Source organism: Haliaeetus albicilla, chromosome Z (assembly GCF_947461875.1).
Source record: "Haliaeetus albicilla chromosome Z, bHalAlb1.1, whole genome shotgun sequence".
Taxonomy (NCBI): domain Eukaryota; kingdom Metazoa; phylum Chordata; class Aves; order Accipitriformes; family Accipitridae; genus Haliaeetus; species Haliaeetus albicilla.
The window spans coordinates 52,006,762-52,032,389 of record NC_091516.1 but is presented as its reverse complement, the minus strand read 5'-3'; the positions used below and the strand labels follow the sequence as shown (position 1 = coordinate 52,032,389).

The 25,628-nt window shown below is 39.7% G+C and overlaps 1 protein-coding gene across 1 annotated transcript; it reads right to left on the bottom strand.

Moving 5' to 3' along the window:
* Positions 1–25,291, bottom strand: ZNF475 (zinc finger protein 475). Its single transcript, XM_069777587.1, has 5 exons — positions 25,158–25,291; positions 23,307–23,390; positions 12,556–13,472; positions 4,622–4,802; positions 1–1,186 (listed from the first exon to the last, which is right to left on the bottom strand). Exons 3-5 carry the CDS (start codon positions 13,054–13,056, stop codon positions 1,035–1,037), a joined length of 834 nt encoding a protein of 277 aa, XP_069633688.1. The 5' UTR covers positions 13,057–13,472; positions 23,307–23,390; positions 25,158–25,291; the 3' UTR covers positions 1–1,034.
* Between the last annotated feature and the right edge of the window lie 337 nt (positions 25,292–25,628).

Genomic DNA, 25,628 nt, shown 5'->3' with positions numbered 1-25,628 from the left:
CTGATTCTGCTATGTAACATAACAGCATTTTTCAAAACAGCACATTTAAACACCTTCCCCACTGCTTTCTTGTATAATACCTACCCGTCTTGCCCATACTGGCACTCTATTATGGTCACATTTGGCACAGAGGGCAGGTGGTATTTTATTCCAGCCATCTAACACACCATGCTTGTTTTGTCTTGACATAAAAATATGGGGGGTTTTACCAAGTTCATAACAAAAAGGTGCTCCTCTGACTTATAAAATTTTTGGCATGATCAGTTTATTGAGCTGAGGATAAATCACATGGTCAGTATCATTCATAGGCAAGAAATGCTCCAAGAAAAGGGCACTTTTGGGGCGTTTTCTAAAAACAGCCAGTCTCTGCTTCCACCCCATGGCTGGATCCCTTTATATGGGAATGTTTCACTTCTAGTAGTCAAGGGCTTCATGAGCTGCACTGTCCCACAAAGATGTGAACACTGGAGTGCTCCATGGATTTAAGCTCTGAGTGGGAGTCAATGAATAGTCTTGTGCCAAAGATGGACGTGGACACAAAAAAAATCCCAATAGAACAAACTCAAAGGAGCTACTTGGTTTCTTTGATTAGTCAAGTTCAGCTGGAGGTCCTTACAGTAACTAGATAAGTCTTAGGTAGAAGGGAAACAAAATTTTTAAAGAATTAATTTTCCTAATCAACATCACTCTGGCTTTGCTTCCACTGAGATTTCAAGATGTTACCTGAATGACAGAAATGAGGAGGTATTTTTGCTACTGCTAGGCTGAAAAAAAAATCACCATATTTGACCTTACACTAGCCACTTTCAGTAGACACTTCTGATTTTGCTCTGGAGGCTTTTGGATCACGTGGTCTGACAACACATTACAGTTTTGATGCCCATGGCTCTCCAGCTGGATTTTATTTCTCTCATGGTTTGGCTGAAGGGTATGGGTGCATGTGTGTGTATTCATGCACACACATACACACACACGTGTGTGTGTGTGTGTGTGTGAGCATGCATGCATATGTACGTATGTGTGTTACATCCACTTCACGTTGCAGGTTTCAGTTTACAGGACAGCTGGTGGACGATCAGTCTGTCTGGAAGAAAAGTACGCCCACAAATATCACATGGAACTAGCTGGTTCTGGGCACTGATCCAGGCAGCCTCATTTAAAGAATCAAGATCATAGAAACCTTTGGCTGGAAAATTAAAAAAAGAAAGTATCAGCTTTCATTCTGGAGACCCACATTCAACTCTTTATGGAAAATATTTTCAGGAAATACCTGTTGACTGAGCCTTTCAGTTTAACCAAACCATATTGCTTTTGCAAATGAAAAAGAAAGAAAAGAAAGAAGCAAAAGAGTAAAAAATACATAAAAAGACTCTGCTTTTTGTCCCAGGGGTTGAATTAAATTAACTTCAAAAACTGAATCATTTTGTATTGTATGAGAGTACAGAGAAAACATCATGCTCTGTGTTACGATATGCATTCTCAGCTAATTATTAACATCTTTACATACATACTATTATCAGCAAATTTCACTTTTTGGCTTTACTTCAAGTTCTGTTTAATGAGCATGTGTTATCTGACCATGGCAATGGGCAGGAGGCATATCATACTTGAGAATATGCTTTTTGTACTGCTCTGGACGAGGGGCCCAATTTTACTTCTGTCAAAGTCTATGCAAGTTTTGCCAATAAGTGGAGTAAAGCTTAGGTAAGCCTAAAACCTTACAGACAAAACCTACAGCTCTTTTAAGCCACAGCTTCCAGTGAGGTCATTGCACTGATGCATCCATTGTCATCTAAACACTAACCCAGTCTTACCCTCAGTTATTTTCCACTGTGGGAAGAGTGACTGCTCTGAAAGCTCAGGAGCAGTCTTCAAACACTCACATCAGATGTATTTTCAAGATTTTATTTGAGTATGAAAAAAATTCTGTTTACTATCATCTTGAAATGGACTTTCACGTATTGTTGTTTCAAAATGATTTCCAAAAAGGCCAGGTAGTTGCTTAATACCTGGATTTAGAGCTTAAGAGTTTTCATTTAAAGTGCATGCAGAAAAAAATCTACATGGCTCAATTTGAATATGTATTTGCTCTACCCTTCTCAAAAGGTATGACAATACAGAAAAAGACTTAAGAACTGGTATTGTCTTTGAACTGTTAGCAGCAGATGATTTTTAAATGAAAAGGATTTTTGCATTTAAAAATATTCCATGGTTTCTGTCATTGGCACATGATAGAGCTCTTCATTAAAGACCCATACAGTTTTAATATGATTCATATCCAATGGTTCACATAACCACAATAAGCCTTAGATCTCTTAATATGCCTGTTCCTAATGTTCTTTTTGTTAGAAGAGCAACCAAGTAGTGTTTCTTTTCTTGGCTGAGACAAATATCCCCTTTGCTTGCAGGAAATGAATGTGTATTTTCTGTACTTTGGAAAGTTTATGGAATATAAAAAAAAAAGAGAGAGAGAGATGACTTTCTCCTTGCAGGCATGTGTTAGGCATTCCACAAACAAAACACTGTGTAATCAGGGCAGTGGTTGTATTCCTGTAACACTTGAGTTTTCAGAAAAAGATTTATGTAAGTTATAAAAAGTTTTATGTAAGCAGTTAATATTTCTGAGCTTTTTTTGAACATTGCCTGTTCCATTCAACAACAGGGGTAATCCCTCCTCCCTAAGTTGAGAAACTGTGAGACATGCAGTACGTGTATGTGGTCTCAAGGTCAGTTATAGCATTTACCAGATGATCAAGAGTAAGTCTTACGGAAAAAGAACAACACTGAGATTATTTTCTCGAGGCCAGGAGCATGAGGCAACTGCAGGGGGAACAACAATTTTAGCTCAAGCTACAGAACTGATCAGACTTGCATCAGCAGGCATTTAGGGACAGATGCTGGAAGCAGGTCAGTGTCCCCTGGGGAACTGTGGGCACACATCACCTCATAGGAGATGTGCGGCGCCTGATATGACTCATTGCATAAATGAGACAATTTTCTGATTCATATCTGGGAGCCTTCTGCTGGATTGTTCTCTCAAAGAGTGGTTGTGTTTCTGCTTTCACTCCTTCAAAATAAGAATAATGTATTTCAAAATAACCTGATTTGTCCTTTTGCATCCTCCTCTTTCAGATGGAATTCTCGTTTTCTCCATCTTTTTTACCACACAACATGTAATAATTAAAAAGAGCTTAACAACAAAAAGATCAAATACAACGAAAATATCTTTTGAACCTATCTTTTACTGAAGATTCAACTCTGCTGCTTGGCATGTGTTAACCAAGTCCTGATTTGATATTATTTGAGCTGCGATTATTATTATTTTGAACAGCTGGTTAGTGTTCTCAGTGATCCTGCTCTCTTCTGTGTGTGTCTTCTGGGGACATATTTCTTTGTACTGCTGTAAACTGATCTAGTGTATGACTCTTTCACAGTGAGTTGTAGGAGAATTTGTCTACTTTTCCAGACATTAGGGGAAGCTGCAGGAAATTATGGGGAATATAAAAAAAAAGTGGGTGAATTAACTGCCTGTGAGCAAGTGGTCCAAACTTAGCCCATAGTAGCTCAGACCAGCTGGCAGGGCCAGGGAAAGCATTCAGCTGAAATGGTGAAATAAGTTTATGTCGGAATGGGGAAGTCCTGGGAGCAGCTTCCAGGCAAAGCACAGATAAGATTTCCTTTTGGTCCTACAGTGAGCACACACCCCTGGGATACATAAGGGAGCCCAGCTCTGTCGGGTGCTGGGGATCATCAATTTTCATTGATTTGAAGAACTGGGATCTAGGCATCTTACAGAACAGAACCCACAGCACAAATACACACAATTGGCAGAAATAAAATGTTTATTTTATACTGCATATATTTTTTCCCCACTGTGTTTCTATTTTAATGTCTCACAAAGACAGCTTCTAACATGTAAATAAAAAGGGACCAATAACATCCCCTGGATGTTCTTTGTAGAAGATAATGCATTTTTATCTATAAATATATTTTAATAAAACCTTGAAACTACAGTATATGTTATAGGTAGGTTTTAAAAATAGCTTATTTTGTACCAGTCTTCTTGTATCCAGTATTATATTTGTTATTTTACCACAGAACTCCTATTTTCAAGGCCACTTGCTGTTTACCACTGCTAAGTGCTAGTGTCAGGCATTTTTTTATAACTGACGCTATAGGTATAAAACCTGGCTGAAGTATCTATGCCTTTGTTGCCTGAAGGGTATTTTATTTTAATGACTGTATGTGTCAAGATTGCACATTATCCTTGGATGCTTTTGCCCATTTTAAACTATGCCTTTCTACAGCATTGAACATTGTCAAAAGGTACCAATGTAGCTGTGAAGCAGGTTGCTAATCTTTTTCTGTCTTGATTCAGAACATACTGACATATAAAGAGGATTGTCCCAGGAGGCATGTCCCAGAAGGCAACAACTACTCTTACTTCATGGATGCAGCTCAAAAGGAGAGCAGGATACTTAACAGAAAGCTTAAAAGAAGCCATGATGGCTACCTTCTCTTCAGAGTAAAATGGAGAAAAAAGTACTTGCAAACCATTAAGCTACTGCTTAAAATCCTTTTTTTTTCTTCCTTCCATTTCCTCATTTCGTCTGTAGCTTACCTTGTATGGGACTGACTTCAGGCTTTTTGGGCTCTGGCCTTTTCAAGTGCTTGGGTAGCATGTCATTCTCCTGGTGCCAGTTTTTCAGGCATTGTGGCTCATGGATACTAATAGATTTTGTTCCATACTTACGGCCACATATGTAACAAATCACTGCTCGTGGCCGTCTTATCACTTGTGCCTGCAAATAACAATTGTGAAGAAGAATAAATATTGGTTTTGACAATAATTTTGACTCAAAACAACTTTGGATGAAAACAATCATGTAGATTAAGACACCAATTCATATCTGTGAAATCAGTGTAACTGTTTCTATCAGTTCGTTTTGTCTGGATTAAGTCTGAAGCTTGTAAGAGATATTGCCTCATTAACTGGCCACCTGGAGCAGATAGGTTCCTTCTGCAGATACAGGGCTGAAAATCCATGTGTGTCACTTAATTAATACTTAGCGATGTAGGTTTTAGCTCTTTTATTTTCACACCATCAAGTTCATGGAAACGCTGAGTCTTCACGTGCAGAAACAGCTACTCTGCTTGATCAGGTTGCTGCAGATGGCGTCCGTCTTAAATGTTGAGACCTTTTTTTATCTACAAAGAGAAGTAACATGGAAAAGAGCAACAAAAGCTTCCTCAGCTGAGCTGCTGATGTCTAGTGCAGTTGCATAAAGACCCCATCTTCAGGCAGAACACAGCTAAAGTGCTGTGTCCAGCCTTAGCATCTCTTGTAAGTTGACAGTGGGGGCACTTGTCACAACCGTGTCATTGTGTTCCCTAACCCTGTGTTAGTGCTGCTGTAGATCAGTCAGCTGGTGGAATTCTTGGCCCTGAAGGATTAAAACCAATTTAGGATATTTCAGGATAGGAGGGCAAAATAGGAATTGTTGCTTGTTTTTCCTGAAGGCCTCAGTGTGAACTCTGCCAGTGACTGCAGCGAGGGCAGAACTGGACTCTAAGCAAGTCATTTTTTCTCCACTGCAGATCTGCTTTTGTTCGCAGAGAAAAACAGCTCAACAGAAGAAAAAACCCTCAACCCCAAGCCCCACAAATACATATTCTAAGCTTGAAAAATATATAATTACTGTGGTATTGCAGATTATGGACTCGACTGTGTCCTTAGGCACGTCCTGAGCTAAGGCGTGGTGTCAGTACCAGCCCTGCTCCAAGAGTAGTGTAAAAACGTACTGCAGAGACAGCACTTTGAGGCACGCTGATGGGTCTCACAACTGCCAGCACTTCCTGCACTTCTGACTGTGGAATACTAGTAAGAGATGAGCTATTCCCTGCCCTCCTAAAGGTAGAGGGACAGCCATGCCAGACCAAACACAGGAAGCCTTTCTCATTCAAACAAGGGAGGTGGGGATTTCATTTTTTCCTCTGCTCCTGTGTAAGACAAAGCGTAACCTGTTCCAGTATTTATGACTCTCTCTGTCAGCCCATCAGTGTATTCAAGAAATTCTGGGCAGCTCTTCTCACTTTTATGCTACAGTCTGAAAATGTCATTAGTGAACAATCTGCATAAGCTTTCTTTCCTGTATCACACATGTAAACTCAATTACATGAAGAAATACTACTCTACAAAGTGTATTTTTGCTGGGACAAGTTGGACTTCATCTGGAAAGTTCTCACAGTGAATTGAAATACCACTTTTCCAAAGACAGTCTTTCCAAGGACATTTTCGTCCTCTTAACTTTCAAATGGAATTTTCTTAGCCATCTTTGATAACAAGGTATTTTTAATATATATATATATTTATATTTATATATATACATATATAGATATATAAACTTATCTTCCTAGTCATAGCTGAATATAGCAACAGCTGTTTTAAGAATGGCCTCTAATTTTTCATTATCAATTTTCACCTACTTCTTTACTTCAGCTCTTGAGCTACACCTTGTCTGATTTGGAGATAAGACTCTGGGTCCAGATACAGAGTCTTTTGAAGGGAGTGTATGTTTCTTGGTAGGCTCTGGAGAGCTTTAGATAAGGATACTATAGTCTAAACCCTTCAGGTCAGGGAAGTCATTTCAGTGTGCATGCTTGTTACGGGTATGCTTATAGCATTTTTAGAAATGGTTTTCTAAAAAAATGGTAGGTATAAAAACATTGGGAACACATATTCCTCTCTAGTTGTCATTAACTAGGTTCCTGCCATTCATACAAATGAAAATCACGCTTACTTAGCCTGCAGTGTCACAATCATTGCCACTGTATGGGGCACTATAACAAAAACAAATGTATAGCTTCAAGGGGACTTAAAGTCCTGATATAAAACAGGTGAAAAATCACTTAGAAATTAAATACTCCCAATAAATTTAAAGACACACAGAAATACCATTGTTAAAATCAAATATTTTTTTGTCTTAAAAATATTTCCCTAGTGAATGGAGATAATCTTTTATCGCTGACTGCTTTATTCAAATCCATTACACTTGTTCTAAAGTCATTGTGATGTCCTTCTACTGAACAGCTGCCAGAGACCTGCAAGACAGAAATTAGTGATCTCCATCCAGTGCAATCTGCACTTCCACAGTTCTGAGATGGTCTTTTTGGTAGTCTCATCTGAAAACCTGAAGATTGAATAAGCAGTACTGTGATCGCTCCAGATCCTGACAGAGCATTTGTAGGTTGAGTTTGTATTGCAACTGAGCAAATCCAGTCCTCCAGCTAAATAGAGGATTCTTTTTTCCAAAGTTATCAACTGGGATTGATTCATACCTAAATCCTATTCAGTGAAAAAAATGTTTAAGAAATCTGTTCAAGTAGAAATGTCTCTGTTTTGTAACTTCCACAATTAAAAATTCTACAGAAACAATAGCAGAGACCAGAATTAATTAAAAGGAATCAGGTCACTCTAAGGATGGAATCATTTTTTCCAGGAATGTAGTGAGTTTGAACCATCACCACACATCAAATTATATACACAAATCCTTCTCTGCAAATATGCACATGTTAAAAAGCTGAAAAATAAAACCTGAAGGAGAATATCCTTACAATTGGTAGTAACATCTCTTTTATTGCTTAACTGTGGAATCTGAGGTATGATAAGCTTTATTTGGAATTTCTATGGCTGATGATTTTTATCCTTCATTTCTTTCTCTTCAGAGTGTGCCTACCCCAAATGTCACATCTGGAGGCCTGCAGTTTGAAACTAAACTATTTTTGGAATCACCACAATTTTCCAACCCAAACTACTCACAGGCCAGTGGCTAGGCTGTCTGCTCACTGCTTTGTTTTTCACTTTTAAAAAGGGTTGTAGGGAAGGTCTGTTCCTGAGGATATGTGTTGTTATAAAAATACCTACAAATACCTAACAGTGCAGTTAGGCTTTCCTTTGGTGTCTCAGTATTTTCTTTTTTCTCCAAGACTGCTAAGTATGTCTGTGTGACCATGAATGAAGTTATTTAGCTCAGAGGTCTATGCAACTATGTATTTTCAATAGACCTGACATTACTTGAGGTTAGCCCCAGGCTGCTGTTATGGTGTTACGTGAGGTCAAATCCTCCCATACTGCACAAAGCTTTTAATTTCTTCTTAAGTACACCCAATAAGACTGACTCCCAAACTCCCCTCCATAAATATTTATCATCCAGGACTGCACACACCCTTGCCTTTCTTATTTGTTTAATTATCCATGTATTTTAATGGGAGGAGAGGAGGCCTCCTGCTCCAGCCCAGAGCTCTCATCACAGGCTTGAATTGCCCAAGGTACAGAGGTTCAGGAAAAGATTGGTACAAACACTAGCAAGAGCATCATGTTGTATGAAGACAGCCCTTTCCACACATTCCTCTCTGGAAAGTAAGAGGCATTTTGCATAAAGGACAGGGACAAGCTGTGGCGTGGCTTTCATGACCATCCAAAGGTGCATTTCACAGCCTTCTGGAGTGCTTTCAGCCAGTGCCCCAACACAACAGCAGACTCACGTTAGGACTGGTCATACGCCTGTGTATGAAGTTTCCTTGAACAGCAAGGTAATTCTGTCAGGTGATGCAGGTAGTTAAAGATTTTACTCCACTGGAAGCACTAGAATATCTCATTTTACTCCTGATGTGCTATCTTTTAAAAGAAATACATCAGTATAATGAACATCGCATCTGTGTAAAAGCAGAAAGGCAAGAAGTTCGATCATTCCCAATGATAATACTCAGTAAGTTTCATTCAAACCATCCATTCACTGTCCAATCTCCTCTAACTTTCTATATTTGCAAATATACTTGTCAATATTCTCCTTAGATGCTCAAAACTGCTGCAACTGAGGGAAACAAAGATTATCATTGACTTCCTACCTTCATTAGAATTATACAGCATCTGAAGTTTTCATTTTACCAAGTGACTAGATGACTTTATGCTAGAGCAAGATACAACATCAACATTTTGTTGTTCCACAAGTGTTCAAGACTTGTGCTGTGTTAAAATGCATTACAATACAGTAAAGGAAGATCACTGAAATCTTATTTTTAGGTAGTTAACTTGATAAGAAGAAAACAGCAGATGGCAGCACCAGATGCTAGTGACACGTCTGATAGGATTTTAGTATCGGTGTTATCTGCTGTCAAAAAAACTGTAATGCATACCCACAGCAAGTCATTAATACTCACTTACATGTAGCAGACATTTGGTCTATGAAAGAATAAAAAACACACTCTGCTCTAGTGCAAGTCTGAGTTTCAGTAGTTCCAGACATCACTTCCATTGTCTGGGCTATCACAGCAGAATCCATAACAGAATTTCTGAGCTGATGTGATCCTTGAGAGTCTCTCAAGCACAGGTTGTTGTTTGTTTTACATAGCCAGACATGATTAACTCAGATGTGTTCATGCATTCTGAAAGCACGGGCAGTTAGTGGAAGAAATGGCTTATGGAGGCTGTTGATTCTCCAGCTCTAAAGGCATTTAATGCTAAACTGAGTGTTTGTCAGTGATGATACTGGTCTAATTGATCCTGCACTTGCTAAGGGAGAAAGAGCTCTAAGACAGACGCTTGGAGGCAAAAGTGCTTGCAGTTTTAAAGTTACAATGCCCTTCACATGGTGTACCACTAAATCAGTCAGATCTTTATTTTTAAAATGAGGAAAATCCAGCTTTTTAATTTAGGACATCTTTCATTGCATAAATTAATTTGACAGTAGCATTACAGTTCTTAAATACATTTATATAAGGGTTGGGTTTTTTTCAGTTATTCCTTCCCTTTGATGTTTTGCTGAATCAGGACTTTAAACAAATGCTTAAATAATTCACTGTCACAGTGAGTAGGTCTGTTAAGTGAGACATGGACTGCCCCAAAAGCTTTCCTGCCAGTACCAAAGCAGATTGCCATTTCACTCCACTGTTGGTATTTTTAAACAGAATTAATAAGCAGCCGAGTAACTGGTGAGGTGAGCAAAATTAAAACCGTATGTTGGAAGAAAATGAAGACTGGAGAGGACACCCAGACCTTGTCCTTGTTCATAGTGAATCTGCAGTCCTTCTGTGAGCTTAGTGCTTTTCAACATCCTCCAATGTGTGGACCTTTCAAAACTTTCCACTGGAAGTGGAGACCCTCACAGAGAGAATTTAAACCTATGGAAAAGAGGTTTTCTTTGACCACTTCTTAGGTGCAGTCTGCCAATCCTGAACAGCCCCTGGGATCCACAGGATATTTCTTTCACTCTTTCCATTCCTATCTCTGCCTTTAATGCATACCTCTGTACAAAAGGACAGCTCTAAAAATAATAAAATAAAGGACCTCAGAGAGGTAAAATCCATCATCCCTTCCTGAATGTCATCGTTAATAATAAAGTCCTTCAGAGTCAATTACAAACTGCAAGCTGTACAGCCTTATTAGTTCTGCTGCAGCTGATGAACTGTAACTGCTTGGAAGTAAATGAGGAAACCTGTTGTTCACACAGAAGGAAGAACAGATTTGAACATATTAGATTCTGGCTCTGCAGAGCTCACAGAAGTAAAAAGTGGTAATAATATTGTTGTTCAACAAGTCAGCAGATGTGACTGAATCCACACAGGGAGCAGATATGTTGTGCAAGAGGGCAACATTTTTACAGAGTCACTCTCATGCCAAACCACACTTTAAACTTGTTTTTTTATGACATTATAACTATAGACATTCCCTCCTGCCCCCCGTTTTTTGCTAAACATATAGAATTCTGTGTGATGGACAAAACTCTTTGCTTCACACCCATGCCTTTCATTAAACAATCACCTTTACAGCAATGCCAGTTCTTTGGAAAACGGCAAAAAGTAGTGTAACACAACAAGAACATCTCCTTTCCTATAGCTATAGATGCACCTGTGCAGCACTTTGAACTATTTGTGGGTTATTTGAAATTTGCTGATAAAAGACCTGAGGAGTGGACCTAATTTGCCAATATCTATCAATTAGTGGCCTCAAATAGCATACTATAAAAATGCCTCACATTGTCTTTATTCTCATGTTTGTTAGGGCAATGTTATTATCTCCATTTTATTCAGCAGTTGGAAAACTGAAATACAGCATGCTTTGACTTTTAAAACATTTTTAGAAATGCTTTGCATAGCACTGCATTCCTTTGATGACTGAGAAAGCTAAATCCCATTTTCAAAAGTAATGTAGGCAATCAGGATTCTAACCTCCATTAAAAAAAAAAAGCGCCTTTTATTTTAGACACTGGGCCTAAATTTAGACTTCTATCCTTTTACAAAAGTCCTGGCCAAAACACAGCTTTGCAGAAACAAATGCAGAAAAAATATGCCATTTTCCAAAACTTTGTGTAGCTTTTGGATAATGTGAATCAGCTTCTTTATTCTTGGATCTTGAATCAAATTCAGTGGAAAGAAATGTGCAGTCTTATTTATTTTGTTGTTATTATACTCTGAGTTGCTGCCTTTGAACATGCAGTCCTCAGTAAACTCATGTTCCATGCCAAGGTTATGAATAATGGTAAAAAATTAAAATCACTGGAGTGCTTACAGGATAACGAAATGCTGTATTTCATGTTACCTAAATAAAAATACCTAATATCTGCTAAAACATATAACATTCAAAGCTTGCCTAAGGTGCTCAACAGAATTTTCTGTGGAACTACTGCATGTAGTGCTCCCTTTTGGGGACATAATTCTCACAGGACCACAGAATATGAGAACCCAATTACTCCCTTTCAACAGGAAAACCGAAAGAAATAGGAATAAGTAGTTTCCCTTACACACACTTGTCCTGGTCTCAGCTGGGATAGAGTTAATTGTCTTCCTAGTAGCTGGTACAGTGCTATGTTTTGAGTTCAGTATGAGAAGAATGTTGCTAACACACTGATGTTTTCAGTTGTTGCTAAGTAATATTTAGTCTAAGTCAAGGATTTTTCAGCTTCTCATGCCCAGGCAGAGAGAAAGCTGGAGGGGCACAAGAGGTTGGGACGGGACGCAGCCAGGGCAGCTGACCCAAACTGGCCAACGGGGTATTCCATACCATGGGACGTCCCGTATAAACTGGGGGGAATGGGGGTGGGGGATTGCCACTCGGGGATTAACTGGGCGTCGATTAGTGGGGGGTGAGCAATTGCACTGTGCATCATTTGTACATTCCAATCCTTTTATTATTACTGCTGTCATTTTATTAGTGTTATCATTATCATTATTAGTGTCTTCTTTTCTGTTCTATTAAATCATTCTTATCTCAACCCATGAGTTTTACGTCTTTTCCTGATTTTCTCCCCCATCCCACTGGGTGGGGGGCAAGTGAGTGTGTGGCTGCGTGGTGCTTAGTTGCTGGCTGGGGTTAAACCACAACAACACTGTATTCCCCTTTCCTTTGCCTACTATTCAGCAGAGAAACATTTGCATGGAGCCAAATTATCCTTCTGAAGGAAAGTGATTTTAAATCTGATGGGAACCCAGTCTCCCCTGGAGTGCCTAGCATCAAAATACATCCACACCCTTTCACACAGCACGTGTTTAGCATTTTACCTTGTCTAATACCGCTGGTGCAGCCCTGCTTTTTCCTTGATGGGCCTTTGAAGGATCATCATTTGCTGAGTCAGAGCCAGAGCTTGGGCCTTTACCAGATTTATGGGGGATAGAGCTTGACAGCCCCACACTGCTGCCACCTCCTCTGCAACAATTTTGGTGCACAATGAGACGGTCAGGAAGAAAGGTTCGGCCACAGTTTCCACAGGGCAGGAGCTGGGCTTGAGCACTCTGATAAGCTGCCTCTTTTTCAGTAAGCGTACAGGAACCACCAGTAAGGACCTCAGGTTTCCTGGGCTCCACTCTTCTGAGATGCCTTGGTAGCTGATCATTTTCAATACGCCACTTCTCTAGGCACTGGGGTTCATGTATAGAAATAGACTCTGACCCAAATTCTCTGCCACAGATATAGCATACCCTGAAGCAAGGTCTTCTTGGTGGGATGACGGGCAGATTCAGTGGCGTCAGAGACATATTTGAAGAGTCTGACCGTTTTGACATTATTGCAGTGCCTGGTCACCTTTTCTGGGATCCAACTTCTAGAGGTACTACTTTGGGCAAAATTCTGGGAAGATCTGACACTTTAGATGGTGAAACCTTCTCTGAAGGCAAGATGCTAGAGACACTAGCAAGTGCCTCTCCAGCACTTGGCAGAGTGTTACAGGCTTTGTTCACATTCTTTTTCTTGACATTTGTTTCCATGAAGGGTACAACATTTCAAGATACTTCTCTCTCTCCTACACATAAAGGGCTTGGAAAAGTCTGTTATTCAGCATGATGCTCCATCTTCTTAATCCAGTTTCATGGGCTGGAATATACTAGGGATTTCAAAGCTGGAAAACTGCGCCTATTGGCCATTTCAGTAGGGAAACAGGGTTTCTGTGTATTTTTGTTTTGCCTTTTGGTCTTACATGATCCTGAAACAAATTAAATCAGTACATATTAATAAGCACCATCTCTCTGGTTAAGATTACCAACCAGTGGTTTATCACAAGGATCAGTTTACCTTACTACTCTGTTATATTTTTAAATAACAGGCAAATAACATAAAATATATCCTACTCCTAATGATCAGCTGAACAATGTAAATCTGAAATTCTAGTCCCAGAGGGTGTAAATTCATGAAGGACATGAAAAAAGATGGGTTTGCACAAACTGAAGCTGCTGAAATACATGGGGTTTTAAGTATAATCAATATGCTTTATTTTCAATTATTGACATAACTGGTATTTCTAACACAGTCTTTAATTTCTAAGCCATTTATGTTAATAGTTAAACAAAATTTCCCTGTCTGAAGAGAAATGAAAATAAGTCCCTTAGTAGAGGGATGTTAATGTCCAATCTCCAAAGCGACAGTCAGCAACGAAAACGTTCCTAGTCTGCAGGTTGAAGGAAATTATTAGGCCTCTTTAATCAGCACTTGTGAGGTGGTATCTCAAATTCTTTGAGCAGTCTTGATTCTCCCAGTACAGGAGACAGATTAATAAAATGGAGCAAGTTTATCAATAAGGGCTACAGAGGTGCTTTGGGGGCTGAAGCACATACCACATGAGGAGAAGCGAAGGTCACTGTGTTTGTTTAGTCTAAAGAAGATAATGCTAAACATATTTCAGTTTTTCAATTTGCAGTCTATCACAGTATACACACAACATTGTGTTATATCACTTAAATGTTCATTTCTCACACAGACAATCTTTTGTGTTGGCCCTCCAAGGATCGGAAAATAAAATTCAGACTGTAAGCATGTTATGGCAGATGCTATGTTTTAGTGCAAGAATACAGAATAACAGGCTAGCTTTAGTCATAAGCAAGCAAGAGGTTGCATAGACAGGCGACTGCCAAAGACAGCAAGGTCACCATTGTCTACTTCATCTATAATAGAAGAAACAGCTGATTATTGCTTATTTTGCCTCCAAGGATAGGGTCAAGGCATTATGGCCACTGCTCTGGGGTTGGCAGCTCTTCCTTTGACTTAAGAGTCACCTTGCCCTTACCGAATATTCCAAACTTTATCTCAACTTTGCCAAACTTTTAGGGAGTTCCTAACTCCCAAACTTATGTACCCAGAGATCCCACTGACTCATCTCAGGTCACCTTCTCTGCTACCACCAACCAACCTGGATTTGCTCTGAACTGCTCTTTGTCATGTTACCTTGGGAGACTTTCTCCCACTCAACAGCCTTTTCACCCTTACCACACCCACCTCTGAACCCAGGGGCTGAATTCTACTACACCCAAGGGCAAGGACACGGTTTTGTCATTACCCTTGAGGTGACAAACTTAAACTTTGTCTTTGCCACTGAGAAGCACTAAGCTGATTCTAGTCTGTCATAAATATTCTAGGGGATACCTTCAGGACATGGGTAACAGTGAAAAAACAAGTTATCACCAAGTTCACATGATTAATCATCCTCTTGCCAGGCACACAAAGATGTTTAGATTGCTGTGTTCACCCTGCTTGCCTAAATATTCACAAAGTTGCATATTCCAGGGACACATGTGACATTTTCTCATTTTACAAAATCTCCTGTGAAGCTCAGATTTGTTTGTACACAAATTGGAAGATGTGAAGACCATGAGAGCCAATCTGTGATTTGTACTGGAACAAATCCCTGCAAACAAGTATGTTACAGTTAGCTGTTAAAAATAAAATTCTTGAAGGACATTATACTTAGCACTCAGAGTTAACATCTCCTCTAAAACTCTATTAGATAACTGCAGTCTGTGGAAAAATATAGTAAAGTACAAGGCTGTAGCATCTTCCCATGGCTGAAGCTATCAGATAAGTGTATAATGTATGTTAAAGGATACACAAAACTGTAGCACTGGAATTTTGTTTCAGATATCAAAAGAACTTTTTTTTCCCTGACTCCTACACAATGTATAATTGTGAAATATCCAGTGGAAAAGCATACTACAAACTAACAAAGAAACAAAGGTTACAAGCAGTTTGGACAGCAACAATTAATAATACCTGGGCAGCTAGCTGGCCTCAAACTGGTGATATCTCATTTTAAAGAAATAAGTTTTGCCCTCACCAGCAGCGTTCCCTTAATGCAAAAAACTTTGTTAACTGCGTAGAAAGTATTACAAAAGCTATATGTGCAACAAACCCCGAAGCCTTTCCCTTGTTTTCCTTTTAGAAGGCCTAAATGTTCTGACCTTAACTTCACAGAAGGCTGATCACTTTGTACCACAACTTGCCACTGCAGGAGTTTGCCAGTGTTGACCAGGTCATGCATATGATTCAGTTAGGTGAATGGGTCAACGGTACGTTAAATTTAAATTTGCAAACTAGCATTGAGGCTACTCTACTGCAAGGCCCTTTCAAAGACTGGGAGAGTTTCCAAGGAGGGTGGCCTGTTGAATGAATCCAAGTTGGGAAGTAGCCAAGCTCTTTAGGAGGACGAAGGGAGTGGAGAGCCAGGGAAACATTAAAGGGTCATGAAGGCAGGGAAGATAAGGGTTATTGGAGGGTCACAGGAAGGGAGCATCAGAAAGTTCAGCTACATTTCAGGAAACTTCTGAACTTTGCAAGGTCCTATTTACATCCTATTTATTGATTTGTGTCAGAATGATACTTTCTGCTACCTGAGAGGATTCTTAAAGCAACAGTGAACATCGAACTGCCTGCCACATGAAGAATGTTATGTGACTAAATCTGTTACCATTAAGAATGAATCAGTCAATAAAAGATGCTATAAACAACCTATTAACAATATAACCTATTGTTGGATTTCCAAGCTTGCGATTGTAAATACTTCATAAGAGAATTATGCTTCCTTGTGGGGATTACACCATTTGGTCTACATTTATTCCTGCCAAGTTGACCGTTATTATTTGGAAACTTCCTATAAATTCAGTGTGAAATGAAAAGGCATATGAGCAGTTCAACTCTTCTTTTCTCAAGCTCAGTGGTAAAGATGTGGAAGTAAATCAGGATTGGGATTTAACATTTCAAAACAGAAAACTTCCTTACTTTTTTCTTTTAAAAATGTTGCAACATGTTATTTAATAAAGTGGGAAGGTACAGTTGATCATTGCATATAGCTGTGGGAAAACATTCCTCTCCTCTGCAGTTCCACTGAGTACAGTACTTAAAAAACAATCTCATGAACTGCAGTGACAGGGCATTTGCAACTAATGGATGAGTTCAGTTTAATTAAAAGCAAGTGAAATACTACGGCTGGTTCAGCATCAGGTCGAGAGCTTCACTTCACCTAAAATAGAACAGAATGACAAGAGTGCAAATAGCTCAGTACATCTTTTATCTTCTTGTCCTGAAGATGGAACTGGAACTCTTGCACAGTGTTTTTAAGCTTATCCTAACCAGACATTGCAACAATAGCATTATTATCCATGCTTCAGTAATGCTGCCGTCTCTTAGCTGCCATGTGTGATTGAACCTATACAGGCAAGTGAAAACTTCTTCCCTGAAATGGCCTTCTTTATGTCTTCTTTCATGTCAGTGTTGGAACTTGGAAGCAAAGTTGACACATACGTTTCCTATTTCCTGTATGCAGCCCATTTCTGAAGAGTGACCCTCTCTGTTTTTCATCTCTCTTGATTCTCTCATGTAAACAATTCCTCAAAACCCATTATAAGGTCATTTTATAAGCCTGGATTCCTTGACCGAATTGAACAAAACATACTTGTGCTAGCTGGGGGATTAAATTGGCTGTTTCCAATGAATCCTCAACACTACTGCTTTTGACTTAGCTAGAATTCCACATGGAGACCTCCCAGCTGAAAAAAACAGAGTTTACCTTGTGGAAGAACACATTGTATGAAGCCTCCTGCTGCCAGGACACAACCGTGCTTATTCAATGGACAAAATAAAGGAACAGTTGTGACAATTTGGAGAATGTGTTTATGTACAGTTTATGAACGTTGACTGGTATCACAGCCTCTCCATGTGCGGCTGAATCTCTGTAAACTCCATTTAAACTAGCTAGTGGTATGGTGGTATGGCTAGCTTACTGTCACTGTTCCCATCTGCCAGCACAGAAAGAGACAAGATAAATTCTTGCACCAGATAAACACAAAGCTAAAACAAAGGTCAAAGAGCTTTCAAGCTTATACATCTCAAAGGAATACCCCTTAGACATGCTTGACTCCCTCTTAAAGGCAGAGACAATTTTCTCATCTGGATTTAGGAGGGAGGACCATAAACAAGCAAAACAAATAGTGGGAACAACTGATTTCTTTACTATTTTTAAAACACTGCTTGATAAAGCTATGAAAAGGATTTATATGAAGTACTTGCTTGAGGTGGCAGTGGCTTACATCCAGGAGGCTCTTTGGAGAGCGCTTACAAAATCAAGACTTGTGTAACAGAGTTATGAGAATGTCTGTGTGGGTTGCTCTGCCTGAGGAAGTCTATGACAGGCCACAGAGATACATTAAATGAAGGCGGAAACATATAGCTCCAAAGTGGTGGTATCCAAATACAACACTCTGGTGGAAGCCCAGCTACAGATCAGGCTGTCAGTGTCAAAAAAGAATAAACTAATTTTAGCTTGCAAAAGATACTGATTAATCCAGTATCTTGGATTCAAGGGTTCCTGGCTGGGTAAGACTTTATTTATGCAAACCCCCACTTCCCTCTGAGAAGTTCTGCCTTTGTTTGCTTGCAATACTATACTTGATGCTGTATACTCATTCTGCCTGTTCATCACTCAGTGCTTGAAGTCATAAATTTTCCGTTGGTGACATCACAGTCATTGTTAGGTGGATCATTTAATAAAGGTGATTCATGAAAGAAAAGTTATTGCAATTGTAATACCTAACTTATTTTTACATAAATTATAGATGTCCCAAATAGCTTTAAATCAGAAGCAATAAGCAACAACTTCTTGCGCTACAATAGTACCCAGAGATCCTGGGTTCTCAGTCTGGGTTGGACTGTGTATAAAGACAAAGGAGGACAACTCAGTCTAAGAGGACAAAAGATACAGAAAGAGAGAGATGAAGTGATCCGCTGAGCATAACATAGCAAGGCAGAAAGATAAGGAAGTTCATCCAGATTTTCCAGTGCCCCAACACTAGATCAATCCGGTCACAGGATTTTCTAGGTCTGATCCCTAACTTTATAGACAAGGTAAATGTAAGACTTTTTTTCTGCCTTTTACTGTGTTTTCATTATATTTACAAATAAAAGGGGTGTCAAAAAGGACAAAACTGACATCCTCTGTTGACTGCCAAAAAGCCTTGCTTCAGGCTCTTTCCAAATGAAATGTTTTCTATGAGGCTTCCCATTACTCTTTAAGGGAAAGCAAATGAAATTAAACCAACATTTTAAGCTGTATTTTCTCTTGTGCTAAATGTTTTCTTGTACTGCTCAATTATAAATCATTTTAGAAATCTGTTAAGAGAAAGTACTCAAATGTAAGTTGGACAAAAATACTGGATAATTTATAGTATCTTACTGTTGGATCTGTTTTTCACTGAAAGATAAAAGGAAAAAAACATTTTTATGTTTCCAAAAATATTTTTAGCAGATTAACCACACATTAAAAGCCTCGCATTTTTCCAGCTCAGTACCGCTTTTTCTCCACGGTTCCTGGCTGGAGGAGTCTCCTTTGATTAGTCCTAAAGACTAACCTTTTCCTTCAGTCATGTGAAAAGAATAATCTATTATTTGATTAAACTTAAATAAAGACCACTGAGATGTAGGAAATCCATAGTTTTCTACATCAGGATGCTTTATCTTGTCATAGCTGAGCACAATCCATGTTTTTATGCATCCTCCTATCATCTAGAGAAAGGATTTGCAAGCTCTGAACACACACACATACTGGCATGTACCCCCACTTCTGGCAGCTTCAAGATTTTGTGAGTCTGTAAAATCTAACATCACAGCAGCCTGGCTTGAATGTCTTATGAGTAATGCACACTCAGAAACATCCAAGTATGAAGCTTGTTCCATCAGAGGATCAGCTGCACGTATAGCAGTACCTTCTCCCCCATACTATCTGGAGCCCAGAGGCTAGTGGTTACGCCTTTATTAAACATGGATGCGGCCAGCTAAAAGGACAAGGCAAGAATACTCAAACCCAAATATACCAGGTTAAAAAGCCATTGTTTTCTGATGTATACCAATGGTCTAGAACTGTCTGGGAATTTTCTAACAAACATTTTCCCCACTGTTTAAAGTGTCTGTTAGACAAAACTAAAACTTTCTTCAAAGATGTACTGCTATCAATTAGACAAGAAAAAGAGAGAAATCACTAGTGTGTGTGTGTGTGCGCGTGCGTGCGCACACAAAGGTTCATTAGGATGTAAGAAAAGGAAAATATATAACCCTGAGGTTTCTATATGATTCTGATAAAGAACTATTTAAGGTGTTTGCTGTGATGAGACAATCAACCTGGGCAAAAGTTTTTGTAATTTTACTCTGACCTATTTAAATGCACACATCTTTCTTTGGATCTGATTCTCTTCCTACCTAGAACTTCATGGGTCAGTCCAAAATTCACTGATGTCAATAGCAGTCATTGTATACTTGGCGTTTGAGGAGACCCTATGTATAATTATGCAGTAATTATTTTATTTAATTAACTTTATTTGATTTAAGTTTTTGTCAGTGTTGCCAGAGAATGGTAGAGACTGGTTCTAGTGACCTAGCAGTTCTTTTGCATTACTATGTCCTCCTCTGCCCAAACATAAGAAATAATTCCTTTGATTTGATTGAAAACATAACCTTATATGAAGGAATTACGACTGCTGCTAGGTAAAATATACAGAAGAAGTGAAACATTTTTAGTTGAAAAAACATAATTTGTCAGAATTCCAAAATTCAGAATTCTGGACCTGCTCCTGCAATGCCATTCTCTCTTAGATGTCCTTTATGCTCTATAAACAATGTTCTTGCTTTTCATATTGTACTGAGTGATGCATTACAACTTATCAGGGTGAAGATTACCTTAGTTTTATTCACATACAATCATTTAACACACTCATCTCCTATTTTAAATGAACAATGTTATGCTGCCTCCACACTTACTCTTGTGCAAAAATCAGCATAGATGTATTCCCAGTTTGGGTGACACTGGGGATACTGTGCATCACATTCTTAAAGAAATCATCGTCAGTAACTGCAGTAGATCTGTGATATTTAACATTATGCAAATCATAGAGGGCATATCAGATATGCATCAAATAATAAATAGACTGGGTGCGTTCACCTTGCCCACAGCACAGGAGTATGAGAACAAGCAGACATTGAAGCAAGTAAGTTTACACAGCTCAAAGTAAGCTACACGTACTTCCTAGCTCAGGTGTCTTTGTTCAACATTTCCATTTCTGGGACTGATGTGTGCAGAATCTGGCCAATTCCCAGTGATTTTGAGGGTTAGTATGCAATTTGTGCAATAATTTGGAGAAAGTACGATGATCTTTTAGGCAGAAAAATAGGTGGATGGATAAATGAGTAATCATTTATGAGTCCATTTGATAGAAAAAATAGAAGCCAGGCATGTCAGCCTGTTCAAACTGACACAAGTCAGTGGAAATCAGAGGAAGGATGACAATGTACATGTACTGAGAGCCTGTCACTAAAAGTGTAGAGTGATTCAGTGCAGGAAAGACACCTTTCTCAATAATCTGCATTAACACAGTTACATTATGCAAGATAAAATAATCAGAAGGGGTAAATGTTCTCATCTTTTACAGTGTAAATCAACCTTAATAATTTTTCAATAGAAAGAAAGTGCTCCTGCTGACAAGTGACTAAGGTTAAGTTTTTTTGACTGCTGACCAAACTAAGGTTTTTGGTACTTTTGTTATGAACAGGATATTCAGCTAGATAATCTGATTACCATGACAATTCCTATGCTCAGTAAGATACACCAGCTATTGAAATTAACAAGAAAACTAACTGGTGAGCAGAAAGCCACAATAACAAAGAACCAACAGACGGAATCTAGACAACCAGATGAAATGAGTTGAAGTGGAAAATGGCTAGAACAATGAAACACTGGACATCCCATTTCTTTTGTGAATTGTTGGTAAAACCTAACAAGAAGTTATTAAATACTCCTTGTTGTATCTTGCATGAAGGATACAGCACATTCTAATACTTTGCAGAACATTCATGATGTAGTGACACAAAAAGAGAATGGCCACCTACTAAATTTCTGTTATAGAAAACAGCATGCTAGGAGGACTATTAAAACACTCATCATATCCAGCATGAGGCTTAAGGGCATTTATCGCACAAGGCTGATAGTGGCTACTGGTAGGAGAACATTAATTTTTAAGGGTCTTGTTGGTAACAAATCTTAAAAACATCATTCTTTTACATTATTGTTTTTCTCCTCCAGATTAGATCAACAGTAATTTATAAATGATGTAAGAAGACATGGCTGATAAAATTCATGAAGTTTTACCTGGTACCACTGGGCCCTGGTGATTCTGTAATTTGTTATGTTCAGTGGTGGTCTTTTTCTCACTTTATGTTTGAAGCTGTTATCTATGTACCTCTCTATATTGTCCTGATTCCTGTTTTATAATTCTTTAGTTAACAGAATATTATTAAATTCCACGAGCCAGTAGAAATACATATGGAAGAGAAACCTGAAACTTCCCCAGATAATGTGGGTTAAATGAAGAGACATATAAAAACCCATGTATGTCTGAGCTTTTTACTGTGTAACCCTAATTTCACCTGGTTAGAAGAAACCAGTGCATCCTATTCTAGAACAATGTCCTAGGGAATTAATTAAATAGAAAAGTTAATTTAATTAAAAAAAAAACCCAACATTTGTAATGAAGTCAATGGTGTTAATTTATAACTTGAGCAATCAGTTCACTGAGAGTATCTTAAGAAGAAATTTTGTAATCCGCTTTAAGATAAACCAATTGGAAATGACAGCAAAGTTCTCTGTTTCACTTGTGCTTTCCAAGCAAAAAAAAAAATAAAAATCTAGCTTTTATAGTAAACCTTCTCATTACTGTTGAGCACCATGTATTTTCCAGGAATAGAACTGAAAGAGGTAATTTCTGTTATACAGGACAATCGGTAATTATGTGCCAGGTAGGGTTATATTCCACACAGAGTAACATTTCTAGCTTTCAACATCCAAACGGTTGCCCATGATGATTCCAATTGTATTCTCCTGCCCCTTAAAACACACACATAAATGAACTTGGCCCACTTCCCAAGAGAAGTGAAGGGGGGTATTGGGAAATCAGAACATCTGACCTGGCAAATGCTGTTTACTCACACACTGTTTTTGCCAGGCAAATCTCTGCAGAAGTGCATTCCAGAGAATAAGTGCATTATCCCTGCAGTAAGAACTATTACACACCCATTTATTAGCAGCTAGCTGGTCTGAGGGGAGAAAGTCACTCAAATCTTTGCTCACCGACCTTTTTACTTATACATAACCAGGCCTCTGAGCTCTGCAGGAATCCGGCCGTCGGGTACTTTGGTGTCAAGCACTGATGCAATGGGATGAGGACGGGGACACAGGACTGTGTTATTTAGTCCTTGGCTTACGGAGGTTGAGGCCAGGCGTGTTATCAGTACCGTCAGCTGACTTTCACAAGGAAATCAGCTGAAAACCAGAAAAACTGGGATCTGAGCTCAGAGGACTCCAACTGGCCGTGCTGGCTGGCGAAGCAGGAGCGTTGCGTGGGCTTGGGAAGACCGCAGTGCCTCCTCCCCCGTCCTGCCCTCAAAAGCTCCCCAGCCTTATTCAGACTCAACGCTCCAGGCATCGCGTCCCTAATGTCTTCCTAAACATTACCTTCGCTCCGAAGAGAGGCGCAAAAAATTCCTAATTTTCACAAGATCTGGGCTTCTCCGATGTTGCCTCTCGGTTCAGGTTGCCCTGCACGGAAGAAAAGGGTCGATCAGCAAAGTTAGGCGCGCACCCCCGGAACGCTTTAGGCCCCCCGCGCCGCCCCGCTTTCCTTCGTTTTTCCTGGCGGGCCCTCTCTGGGGAGCGGCCCAGGGCGACGGCTCCCCTCGGCTCCCGCGCTCCGCGGTTGCCGCGGCAACGCCTCAACGCATGCAAATTCCCTGCCGGCTGCCCGGGCGCCGATTGGCCGGCGCCACGGTGCGGTCACAGGGGGGCGGGGGTAGCCCCTGCCCGGCAGGGCGGAGGCAGCTCCGCCCCCGGGGCCCTGGCGCTCGCGTCCCCGTCCCGGCTCGTTCTGGGTGGAAGGGCACTGCGGGGAGGGGGGGGAACGGGCCTGGACTGACCAGCTTTTGGGGCAAAACGCGCGTTTTCCTGCCGGGCAAGCGGCAGAAGTATGCGTGGTGGGGAAAGTCTACTCGGTCAGCCTAACACCGGCAAGTTGCTCCGTGGGAAGGGCCGCCGGTCCGTGGGCAGGGTCTGCTCTCCCAAACCCTGTCCCCTCTTGACCCGGTGAAAAGGGACGAACGGCCTGGTCGGGAAGCCCGCGCGACAGGGAAGAGCGTAAGGAGCCCCAGTTCCATCTCCTACACAGGCACTGTTCTCGCTCAAAATTTCACAGGTTTTGGCCAAACTGTTTCAACATTTTTCCAAATTTAACTTCTGCAAGCTTCATATTTTCCACAGAAGTTAATCTTACAGAAACAACGGCAAATAATTGCGACGAGAAGACACCACTGGTTCAAACGTTCCCGTGGGAAGTGTTCTCTGCTGCAGCGCCAAGCGCGAGCCCACGGTGCTGCTTCCACTTGACCCCTTTCTGCATTAACAAACCTCACTTGCCAGTTCCTGAAAACCTTAAAATGCACAACAGGCATCATTTGCTTATAGTGTTGGCAAGGGCCATGTCTTGCATTCTGTTAAGCAACAGAGATCTGCAAGTAAATTCCAGTATCTGTTTCACACCGAAATTTTTGGTGTGGCAGGTATGCTGCTAAGGCTGACATGAAGCAAACCTGCCAACAACCTGTTTTTACAACATCACATTCCTTGACCATCTCCCCTGGCAGTTTTATCAAGTTCTCTAAATCACATTAATTTCCAAGCCTGAGATACAAAAAGGGAAACGACAAAAGGCTTTCAGAGAAGTAAAATCGGGTTGTCTGATCTGAACGAGTCGCATGGCAAAATACCACTGTGTAATGGAGGAAAGAGATAGTAGGTTAGGCGTTCTGACACTGCAGTACCGGTATGCCAAACTATTCAATTCATTCAATTAATTCAACTTTATGCTACATATGGCAAAAGGTGTTTATCAAATGAATGACACTTGGATTACAAGGAAATGGCATTCAACCTTCACCTAGCGTTAGGGGTTAAACACAATTTGTATTGCACAAAATTTATTGTCAGCGTGACACAGAGCTCCCACCTTTTAATGCAATTTAGTCACAGACTGGCTTTCTGCCAGTATTTGCAGGATGTTTTGATGCCAGAAAAAATACATGAAAAACTTATTTCACCTTCAACACTGATTCTGTCACCCAGGACTGTTAGCTTCAAGTTACTTGAGGTATACGAAACTGTGATGACTACATGTGACAGACAGGTAAATAAATACTGCAGTTACAGGGTCAAAATCCAGGAATTACTAAGATTAAAGTTACCCTTTGCTTCACAGATCTAACAGAAAAGTTACAAGAAGAAATAAAAGTATGCTTGCATTTTGTAACCACTTACATTCACCTACGTGTCTTCAGAAGATACAAAAGTATTTTTCTCCATTGTAAGATTTTAGGTGGAACCCATGTGAGTGGTAGACAGGTAAGACTGTTGTTTCCACATGAGCTGTCCCAGATACCACTGCAAATGTCTGGAAAGTATTCACAGTACAAGATTATTAGAAAAAAGAAAAGCTCACCATTTTTTTCCTTTGAAAAAACAAAAGTGACTTCACATCATTAGAAATGAGGAACAACTAAATGATAATTCAACTCCAATTTAAAAGTGCTCCCCCCGCCCCCCAATCCTTAAAAAAGTTCTCATCAAGGTGATGGAATATATTTTATGTTACAAAAACTGTCAATAAAAAAGACTAATCTTTGAATAAGTTACTATGGAGATAAAACTTGGTAGATTTTTACATAGATCCATTCATACTAACAATACATTAAAAATTGGTAACAATGTTCCAGCTAAGTTCCTGGTTGG

What these genes read in the sequence shown, in the direction of transcription:
- ZNF475 (XM_069777587.1), bottom strand. Translation starts at nt 13,056, where the DNA reads ATGTCAAAACGGTCAGACTCTTCAAATATGTCTCTGACGCCACTGAAT. An exon ending in CACCAGCGGTATTAGACAAG is followed by an intron (nt 4,803 to 12,555) that starts GTAAAATGCTAA and finishes TGTTATTTGCAG; the next exon opens with GCACAAGTGATAAGACGGCC. An exon ending in TGAAGTCAGTCCCATACAAG is followed by an intron (nt 1,187 to 4,621) that starts GTAAGCTACAGA and finishes TTAATTTTCCAG; the next exon opens with CCAAAGGTTTCTATGATCTT.